Raw genomic sequence first — 11,546 nt, forward strand, 5'->3', positions numbered from 1 at the left:
ATTTACTTGCACAGGTCGCCAAAGCTGATTTGAAGTCATAATGCCAAAGCAGCTTAATTATTGGGTCAAAAGAGAAAGCAGCGGAGGGAGAAGGAGGAAAGTCCAGGCCGCTGAGCGACGGCTTTCAACCTGCCGCTGATAACTCTGCACTGGGACATCGCAGAATAGCACTGCCCAGTCGCTCTGGTCTGGTCCAGCTTAGCTGGACTGACGGAGCTGACGTGGATTAGGATGTGAGCTCTGAAATATTTCCATAGTTATAAAACATGCAAAGCCAGCAGATCAGCAAGCGTTCCACAGACCGAAGCCACACTCTGAACAACTGATGTAAATATAAATAAAAATATAAATCAGTTTTGGCAGGAGCCCTCTGGATGTACTATAAATAAGAAACTACAAAACTAGACTTTTAAAAAGAAGTGCGTTTTGGAACATGCACACGGTGTCATTTCAAACTGATGAAATGTCTGATTATATAGAAATAAACTGTTATTCGCAAAGCATTCATGGAAAAGTCTGATTTTTGTCTGAAAATGTCTGTTTTTTTCTTGTACTTTTAAATTGGCAGCGTGCTCTTGAAGCGGTGAAAACTCTCATTATTATTTACCCACATTATTTACGCCAGTTAATGTCCAATCAGTAGCAGGTTAAAGTAGTCAAAGCATTCCGCTTTTACTTACAAATTCCTTCTCTCTGAGAGGAGTGTGAAGTCTGAACCTTCCCTAGCACAGACATGTTGGGTTTAACCCTTAAAGGTGTGGGTTTGTCAACATTCTATCATGAGACTCCGTTCCGCAACAATTGAAGGTTCTAAAATTCTATGTGGAATTTAATGAACCCAGATATTCTTTAGAACGTTAATTTTCCAACATTCCCGTCACACCGGTGTGACAGACGGTACACCTTTAAGGTTTAAGCAGATGAAGGAGCCAAGTGCTCCTTGATGCATTATTGATGTTTGGTGTCTTTTCTGTCCCTCCGAGTCTGGCTCCCATGGGAGCTCTACAAGAAAGGGCAGAGCAGGCTGTACTTCCTGAGGAGGCTGCGCTCCTTCAATGTGTGCAGCAAGCTCCTCAGGATGTTCTACCAGTCTGTTGTTGCCAGCGTCCTCTTCTATGCAGTAGTATGCTGGGGTGGAAGCACAAGGAAGAAGGATGTGGGGCGAATTGACAGGCTGGTAAGGAAAGCTGGCTCTGTAGTGGGAGCTGAACTGGAGTGTATCACTTCACTATCTGACAAAAGGACCCTGAACAAACTGATCAACATCTTGGACAATAAGTGTCACCCACTCCACAGCACTATTGTTAAGCAGAAGAGCCTGATCAGCTGGAGACTTCGCTCACTGCCTTGTACAACTGACAGACTGAGAAAGTCATTTGTCCCCAGGGCCATTGAACTGTTCAATGCCTCACTTAAGGGAAGAGGAGAGATAGACTTCTCTGCATAGTCTGTCTGCCTCTTCATCCCCTCCATGTTTGGATACTGTCTGTCCACTAGCCACTTGTACCACTGTCTTTATGCCTCACTGTTTGCGTGCTATATTAGCACATTAGCACATATGCATAACCCCCCCCTCCATGCCACAGCCGAAATGTGGCCACACTTATACATTTTTCTTAAATAGTTAAATATATAGATATATAGACTTTCCTTTACTTTATTTCTGCATTGTTGCACTGTTGACTTACTCATTTGCACTATCACCATGACCACTATCACCATTGCACTACCACCATGACACTCATTCACACAGAGCACCTTAGAGCACCTTACCATACCTTACTATGCACAGAGAATCACAGGCTCAGTCCCTGCCTCAGTCATTGCAAGCGCCTCTGATTTATTAATCACCACTATGTGGATACTGTTTTTAGAATTGATTTAGATTAAGTGTTAGTATAATTTGTAATTTTGTTATTTGTATTTTAGTATATTTTTATATATTGTATTAAGTGTTAGTATAATTTGTATTTTAGTATATTTAGCATATTCTTTATCTTCTACTGTCCTTACTGCTTAGTTGTGTTTTTATATTATATACTTTAATTACTCTTCTGCTGTTAAAGAATGTGTTTGTCTTGTATGTATGCTGCTGAGACCTTGAATTTCCCCTGGGGATCAATACAGTATCTATCTATCTATCTATCTATCTATCTATCTATCTATCTATCTATCTATCTATCTACATTGCACTTTTTAGCAGTTGTGAGAGGAGATTTGTAAACGGAAGGAGAACGTCTAGCAGTCTAATGTGGCCCAGCTGCAGTTAGAGAACACAGGCCTAGCCAAGCAGCATCTGTTAGCAGGCCTGCAATTCAAATATATGCAAACCTTATTTACAGACCACACAAACAACTTCAAAAGAAGCTAAGCCTGCTCATAACTGTCCCAATGTTAATGAATGATCTGATCATATAAGCTACTCGTCTGAATTGTCCGTCTGTGTGGGTGCAAGTGATATGAAAACAGCCAGAGTGCTGGATGTGTGTAAATCCTTTAGTTGGCTGCTGAACAGCTCCGTTTGCATACTGACAGTGTTTCTCCATTCAGAGCACTAAATGGCTCAACCACGCGGAGACAGCCGATGCGACATGTGTGTGTGTGTGTGTGAGACAGCCGATGCGACATGTGTGTGTGTGTGTGTGTGTGTGTGTGTGTGCGTGTGTGTGTGTGTGTGTGTGTGTGTGTGTGTGTCTTTCCCTACTCTCTCCATCCTGCTCTTGCCCTCTCTCTGTTTCTTTCTCTTTTCTCTCTTCCTCCCTCGCTCTCTCTTCATCTTTTCTCCCTCTCCCTCTCTCTCTCTCTCTCTCCCTCCCTCTCTGCCACCCCTCCCTACCTCCCTCTCAGACCCATGTGCAGTGGGGTCAGTGGCGGGGCAGTGGGTCAACCCCTGCACTTTATTTTCACACTGTTCCTCTACTGAACGCCACATCAAGTTAATCAGGGTTAACAATCACAGCGCCCGAGTGCACAGAGCTGCACAGAGCTGCCCTCGGCTTAGCACCGCCGCACACTGCTAACACAGATGGGACGATAATCCCCACACCCACCGGGAGGACGAGAGGAGGGGGCACACAGAGAGAGAGAGAGAGAGAGAGAGAGAGGGAGAGGAGAGAGAGAGAGGGAGAGGAGAGAGAGAGAGAGGGAGAGAATTAAAGGGAAGGATGAGTCTATTCATGGTTATTGTAGATTTGTAATTTGCTTTTACGTGGTGTTTTTTTCAAGCTATAGCTTGGTTATTTAAATGTTGTTGTAAAGGTGACTACAGTATCCAGATTGCCAAATGTTTGGTGACTACTGCTACTCAAAAAATGTAAAGGACAATTTTGGCAACCTTTGCCTTGGACCTTAGCCTTGCACCATGCACAAGAAACACAGTGTAGGTGTTGTAAGCACTTTGTAAAATACTAACACATTATGTCTAGAACAATGAAGATTCAGTACTGGCTATGAGAGATCATTTTATATTATGTATGAAGAGTTTGGTTCCAAAACGCTATATCCTCTATTTCAATGAATTTCCATAATCATTTTTATATATTTTGTTTTCCAAGTAATTTCAGTGCAACAGTAATTGGGTTACTGTTATTTGATTTATCTTTATTCAATCAAAACAGCAAAACTGCAATTGTATTGATATTACCTGAAATACACAATTAAATAATATGACTTATTAATGTTTTTGAAAAGCAAGACAATGATCTGAAACATCAAGCCAAAGTGGGAAATAAATGGTGAACAGAGAACAATCTGAACATTTTAGAACAATATCAAAATGTTACAGTGGCCCAGCCAGAAAACAATATCAACATTTTAGAGTGGCCCAGCCAGAGTCCAGACCTCAATCCATAAAAAAGTGAGCACAAGGCCATACTGATGGCAAGGAATCGTTCCTGCCTCAAAACCCGGATTGCTGCTAAAAAGGTGCGGTCTACAATCACTGTGGAGACATGGAGGCTTGGTAGGTACAATAAGAACCATTTTGAGAGGTGTGATGGCAAATAACAATGTTTCCATTGATTATTTACAAAGGGTATGAATAATTTTGGACACAACATTTTTCATGAATTATTTTCAAAAAGATGCAAACGCTTCTTTTTCTGATTCCATGTTTCTACCACATTGTCTTACAACCTTTTGGCATATGGCAGTGTCATTTTCAGTCAGAACAAACATTGATAAAGAGTAAATCAACATTAAATCAATATTTGCCTGGGGAATGAATCATTTTGTTCTTAACTGTATGTATAAAATAATTTATTATAGCCAGCACTGAATTAAATACATATATATTATAAATTGTTTTAAATACAAATATTTTGCATTTACATTATGGGTATAGGATTTAAAATATACTAAATGTAGCAGACTAATTCATCAAAAACATGGCTTGCCATGCAACTTGTTACTTTTGGGGGAAAATATCTTTAGAGACACTGCAAAGGCAACAGAAGCAGAACTACGTGGATGAGTCTGGGAGTTCACTAGGTTCATATCCCGCCGACCCAATCGGCTTCGGCACAGAAGTAGAACTACGTGGATGAGTCTGGGAGTTCACTAGGTTCATATCCCGCCGACCCAATCGGCTTCGGCACAGAAGCAGAACTACGTGGATGAGTCCGGGAGCTCACTGGGTTTACATTCCGCCGGCCCAATCGGCTTCGGCACAGGAGCATTTGGCACGAGTAACACTGATAGTGTTTTTATCTTAAAGAATTCAGGCCTCTGTTTTTCTCCAGTCCGAGGGATCCGAGCCCCACTAGTGCTCCACGGGAACGCTGAGTGGAGAGCGATCGGTCATCTGAGAGGTGTGAAGCTGTCTGACGGATATGTCATAACCGTGAGATCAGACACGCAAGTTGTCTGCTCTCTGATATTCATGCGTTACATAGAGTAATGGCTTAGACAGCTCTCCACACCTTAGTGGAAGGGGAAAAAAAACAACACACAAATATTTTAACGTTGAACTCAAAGCCTCTCAAAAAAAGTTAAGAGTGTTTGTCAGGTGACCTTTTTACAAGGCGCGAGAGGCGAGCATCGTGCAGTGCACCTTGCGTTCTCTTGCTGGTCTGGTCCCCTTGGGTGACCGCTCTTAGCGGACACATGCAAAGCACTTTTCAGTGCAGAAAAACATCACTCAAGGGTCACAATAAGTTTCACACTTCATCCGCAGCGGAGGCACAAATGAATTATTTAACCATGATATTGGTGCCAGCAACACTCTAGAAGTTTCTAAAGCATGGAGCAAGCAGCTATTTTTTGCCACCGGGCTGCGACAATTGTCTAACACCACCATACATGTTCAATATTTGATATACAACAGCCTTAATGGAGAGGAAAGCTTCTCTTTGCCCCTGCGCCAATCTGATTTGGTTGAATTGAAACTGAAACTTTTAAACATATTTTTGATAACAGCTAAATTAATATATAGTATATTTTTTATATCTTGCGATTTTAGGCATTTAGGCTAATATTTGGCATTAAGCACGAGCCGCACTTTAGCAGACATGTTGGTCGCGCTGCTTGTTCCCGTGAAGACCGCAGTCAACCAAAACAACATGGCCACCACTCCCTGGAGCTCACTCAGACTGGCACTCCCGAGAATGGCAAAGCACCAAACTGTTAAAAAACATTTGCGTCACCGAGCCCTCAGCTTTTCCCAACCTCCCCCCACTGCACCCTTCTACCCCTCTATGGGGTCAAACTACGGTCACTGTCGGGAGATGAGCTAGCAAAAATTAAACTCTTACCCCCATAACAAACCCAAAAAATATTACCAGCGCCCTCCCCGTCGGAAAAAGCCACGGGTTCATCTAGAGTTCACATGCCCCGAATCATAGCTTTACACGGGGAAATGTGAGATTTGTCTCGTAACCTGATTTTTCAGAAAGCATCCACCAACCAGCCATGGCGACACGTGACGTATTTTGAACTTCTGACCCCAGTCGCTGGGTCATTGTTCGGTCAGACTTGCGCTCTGAGGAAGGGGCTGGACCAGTTAAAAAATGCTACCAAATTCGCTCGTCACTGGCCCGGTGCCATACTGCCATCCTCAGCTGCCCCCAGTCCAGATTTCCGAGTTCATCGAGAGGCCAACGGAAAATTGCCCGCCCTCGATGAAACGTCATATCGTAGACTGCGCGTCCTTCGGAAATATGCGCTCCCCTCGCGCCCCACCTTCTGGGTGGTTCCAAATCCTTTGAAAATCAACAAAACGTTCCCCTGGTCTAACGGTGAAATGAAGACAAACAGCGCCCCCTGTTGTTTAAGAAAGTTGCGAAGAATGAAAGAATCGTTCAAGTGATTTCCCCAAACTTTTCCGGAAATTTCTTTGGACCGCGCATGAGGAATTAGACTGAATCTGTAATTTAATCTTGTCATGTGTTGACAGTGAGGCTAGTAATTACCATGCTAATGTTTTGCCAACATATTAAAAACCCATAATATTTTGGCAATAAAGGTAGACTGACATTACATAACAGGTAAGCAAAGCTCTTCACTGAGCATTACGGCTGACGGTGTCATAGGAATCATTTGATATTTTATACAGTATCAAAAAATAAACAAAACTCACAAAATATGTTAAAAAGCTCTCTCTTAAAAAAGATTATCTATTTCAAGTGTATGGTGAAACTAACAGATAGAATCCTTGGCTCTAAGATTTTTTTTAATATTGCCTATAATTATTATTATTGTACATAATAATAATAGTAATAATTATTAATAATAATAATAATAATAATAATAATAATAATAATAATAATAATAATATATTATAAATCATATTGTATTCTAAAATATTATACATCATTATTATTATTGTTTATATGTATATTTCTGTATTATTAATATGTATTATTAATATAAAACTATTTTAAAATATTCAAAATCAAACCAATTCAGAATTCTTTGCATATATTATTTTGACCACAAGAAAATGTTATTCTTTATTATTGCATTTACAAAACAATAAATATATTTGGTTTTACATTCTGTAAAATGCCTCTTTCCAGGAAACATGTTATTCAAATAATAAGAAAAATTAAAACATTAAAAAAAATTATTATTACATAACAAAACTGTAATCATTCCATCTGCAAATCACTGAGATAGAAACATCCTTATATTGAGTATTTAGTGAATAAATGTTTTTGTTGTTAGTCATCGCCGTTTTACAACAGTGAATTGCAGAATCAAAACTAATTAATTATGCAGTATATTTTAGATGCATGTATTTTGTGATATGTTACTGTGTAACTGATTAAGTAGTACGGATAATGTGTGCACAAAAGTATTCATTTTCAGATTTGACGCATTGTATGCAGTCAGCTCATATTTCAGAGATGCTACAAGCACTTGAACGCTAAACATGTAAATCCATGACATTTTCTTTGTTCAGCACTTCCAAAGCTTAAAGACTATGCAACATAGGAAGGCTTTTTGCACACCTCTTTTGTCAGGCAGGTGTGTTGGATATGACCAAAGGTCGCAGATCAGGAGCTTAGAAAGTATCCCGCACACTGACCATTCCGCAAGCAATTATTTATTTAGAATACAACGTTTCGGTCTTAGACCTTCATCAAATAAATTTACCTGATGAAGGTCAGACCAAAAAATTGTATTCTAAATAAATAATTGCTTGCGGAATGGTCAGTGTGCAGGATTCTTTCTAAGCTCCAAAGCTTCAAGGCTAACCAGCAGCATAAAAACCTATAGTGAAGCATTTTTACACCTACTGTATAGTGAATCAAAGTTTATAAATGTTTCACACTTTAAATCCACCTCAACAAAAATATTTTGTCTTTTTCAAATAAAATATAATATATTAGAGAGAATGCATCAAGAAAATAATGACCTTGTTTGTGAGTGCAGATAAAAATGAGAATTGGAGGATCACTAATAATGTGTGCTTCATTTTATAAGATAAGAATATGTTTTCATATGTTTTTAATATATTGCTTTTTAGAACAAGCAAAATTTTTCACTGACTATTGTACAGTTGCTAAGTTGCTCACTGAGTTTTAAATAAATAAATAAATATTCCAAAACATTTAACAATTGGTTAAGCTCTTAAGCAAAAAATGTAATTCCAGTATTGTTAAAAACAAGCAACAGAAATTGCTTACTCAGAATATTTCCCAATTCAACTATAACTATATAGTCAAATCTGTTATTTTGACACATTGAAATAATAAGCAGTGAGTTAAAACAATTAAACAAAACAAAACAGAGCCAGCAGCCAGCAGTCTTTGATGAAACACAGGAAGACAGGTGATGAGCAGCGGCAGACAGCAGAGAAAAGGTCAGAAAAGGTGGTCACCTACAGCCTCTACGAAGGACGTCAGCACCCTCTTGTGTCCACAAGGGGTACTGCATGTTTAAAACAGCCACTCAAGGACTGTTGCATTTCCCTGGATCCATAGATCATTACATTCAGTGACCAGCTAACATCAATGCCTGAATAACTGTCTCCCAGCTTCTACTGACTGCACACTTTGGGAGTTTTCTTTTGTTGGCTCACCACCCCAATTTATTTCCACAGGAAACATAACAGAGACCCAGCCATGGGGTCAGTGTGTTCTGGACCTGTGTGTGTGTGTGTGTGTGTATGGGGCCAAGTCCTCTGGGATGACTCTGTAAGGTACAGGTGATGAGGTGTGAGAGGTCCAATTGGGTCAACATACCAGAACACATCCCATGAAGCCCGTCACATGCTGGCCATATAGCCAGACAGACCTCAGACTCACAACCTTCATACCCAGAGAAAGAGAGAGAGAGAGAGAGAGAGAGAGAGAGACAGAGAGAGAGACAGAGAGAGAGACAGAGAGGGAAAAGAGGGTTCATGATTAGTCGTACGGGGTACTTCAAATAATGATGAACAATAAAATAGTTAAGACAGGGGTCTCAAACTCAAATGAGCTGGGGGCCACTTCTGCCAACGTCATCTGATTGGAGGGCCGGCTATTTCTGAAAATGCAATGTTCTATTCTTTTAAACCTGGCAAACTAGGTGTCAGGCGTCATTATTATTTTGGCCTGGACGCGGGCCGGATTTGACACGCGGGCCGGGTGTTTGAGACCCCTGAGTTAAGAGATTAAATGTGGCTTGTTCTGACTTTAATCAACTGCAAAAAGCAGCACAAGCCTTAAACATATAGTAATGTGTGATGCACGTTATGATATAACGACAAAATTATATTGTCTAAATTACAAAACATTAATAAAACAATAAAAACATTAAATGACGACTTGTCTCAAGTCAAATCCAATGATCTAACTACTGATTAAGATTCAAACTCAAACTCACTTCCTGTGTTCTCAACTCACTTCCTGTGTTCTCTGCAAGTGGCTCAGTCCTCGTAGCTGTCTGCGTGCTCAACAACAGGGGGCTCCACCAGCTTCTCATAGGAGATAAACATCATGATCTGAAACAGGAAATAAACATCATGATCTGGAACAGGAGATAAACATCATGATCTGGAACAGGAAATAAACATCATGATCTGGAACAGGAAATAAACATCATGATCTGGAACAGGAGATAAACATCATGATCTGGAACAGAAGATAAACATCATGATCTGGAACAGGAAATAAACATCATGATCTGGAACAGACAACATCAAATCAGGCCTAGACATCGTCAAAGTCTCAGAGAATAAGACATCACCACATCCGGACTCAGGGAATGAGACATTAAAACATCAGGATTCAGTTCTGTCTCAGGTAGCAAGACATCACTTACTGTAAGTCTCAGGGAGACATCACTTAAAGTGTAATTCCGGAGTAATTTGAACCCAGGGTCTTTTTCACCATGACGACCAGTCGAACACCCCCTCGAGAGCTGGATTATGTTGATCGAAGAAGTACTGAGTTTGACCGACTTTAGCGCTTACTGCCCAAAAGGCTAACGGTGCAAGAGCTAAGGGCAGTGCACCAAACGTATCCAAACGGCCATTTTTTAATCACTAATAATGCCCAAAATAGCACCACACTTCTGCAGTAGTATGAATAGTATGAATATGAGTATAAGTATATACTCTTTTGATCCCGTGAGGAAAAATTTGGTCTCTGCATTTATCCCAATCCGTGAATTAGTGAAACACACACACATTAGTGATGCACAGTAAGGTGAAGCACACACTAATCCCGGCGCAGTGAGCTGCCTGCAACAACAGCGGCACTCGGGGAGCAGTGAGGGGTTAGGTGCCTTGCTCAAGGGCACTTCAGCCGTGCCTACTGGTCGGGGCTCGAACCGGCAACCCTCCGGTTACAAGTCCGAAGTGCTAACTAGTAGGCCACGGCTACCCCAATAGGGTCCCTACACATTAAAACAAAGCATCAACAACTTAGTAAGTGTACTGGGAGTTCTGTACCAATGTAAGTACCAATTCTGAACACTCAAAGCAAATGTCTTAAGATGGTGAGTGTTATATTTAAGTGCAATTCTAAATAAATTACCAAGAGGTTACACAGTGGCTGTCAGAAATGACTACTGACAACATCTAACATCACAACTACAGTAGTACTCCAACTCCCATGAGGCTACAGTAGTACTCCAACTCCCATGAGGCTACAGTAGTACTCCAGCTCCCATCAGGCCACAGTAGTACTCCAGCTCCCATGAGGCTACAGTAGTACTCCAACTCCCATGAGGCTACAGTAGTACTCCAGCTCCCATGAGCCAGTAGGGCAAACTTACTGTGAGCAAGACCAGCAGGGCCATCATCACGCCCAGCATCACGTACAAGTTGTTGGTCAGCCCTCCTGCCCAAAGAGGGCCCAGGATGGTGGCCAGGCCTCCCACAGAGCGCCGCACCCCCTGGCTGAACCCTGAGGAGAGAAGGGGGGGGGGGGCAGGAGACGTCAGGGGAGTCACTGCATGAAGGACTCACGTTTACTGTGAATGTAGTCAACTCTTCTGCTGGTGAGTTTTGAACATTCTGTTCCGCAACAATATAAGGTTCTAAAGTTCCATGTTGAATTCAATGAACCCAGATATTCTATAGAACGTTCATTTTTTCCAACATTCATACCTGCTGAAGGAAGAGCTCAAACCCTCAAGACACAGAGCCTCAGGTGGAGGACTACAAAATACCTTGGGTGATTAAGTCATGGAGGACTTTTTACTGTAAGGGTCAGAAACTCCAACTCTAACTCCTAACTCCTAACTCCTAACTCCTAACACCTAACACCTAACACCTAACTCCTAACTCCTAACTCCTAACTCCTAACTCAGGCCCTGTGGATGGAGGGTCACAGAGGGCTTCAGAAGGGGGTTCAGACGATGTCAGGAGACTTCATGGAGGACTTTTGCTGAAAGTGCTATTAAACTTACAGATAATTAAAGAGTTTGTAAGGTGTGACATTAAATAAGGGGTCCTGATCTCAGCAGAATACAAAGTGCTGTGTGTCTGCGTCACGCGTCTCGGAGCATGAATACTTCTGCAGCGCTCTGTGGCTAAGCTGTCAGAGAGCCGAGTGCATGAATCATCACAGACTGCTGACTAGCTGAAAAGAGTTCAGAGTGTGATAGAAATGATAAAC

The 11,546-nt window shown here is 41.2% G+C and overlaps 1 protein-coding gene across 4 annotated transcripts in view; it reads right to left on the reverse strand.

Moving 5' to 3' along the window:
• Positions 1 to 8,062: 8,062 nt before the first annotated feature.
• Positions 8,063 to 11,546, reverse strand: part of LOC121677850 (major facilitator superfamily domain-containing protein 8-like) — a 57,596-nt gene continuing 54,112 nt past the window's right edge. For 3 of the 4 annotated variants that reach the window (XM_042056909.1, XM_042056908.1, XM_042056911.1), the window contains 3 exons: positions 10,702 to 10,832; positions 9,307 to 9,424; positions 8,063 to 8,750 (listed from right to left, as the gene is read on the reverse strand). In XM_042056909.1, the coding sequence (XP_041912843.1) occupies positions 9,350 to 9,424; positions 10,702 to 10,832 (206 nt within the window). In that variant the 3' untranslated portion in view covers positions 8,063 to 8,750; positions 9,307 to 9,349. The remainder of the gene's footprint in view (positions 8,751 to 9,306; positions 9,425 to 10,701; positions 10,833 to 11,546) is intronic. The other variant, XM_042056910.1, reaches the window with a different exon arrangement.

The sequence above is a fragment of the Alosa sapidissima genome, chromosome 12 (genome assembly GCF_018492685.1).
Source record: "Alosa sapidissima isolate fAloSap1 chromosome 12, fAloSap1.pri, whole genome shotgun sequence".
Taxonomy (NCBI): domain Eukaryota; kingdom Metazoa; phylum Chordata; class Actinopteri; order Clupeiformes; family Clupeidae; genus Alosa; species Alosa sapidissima.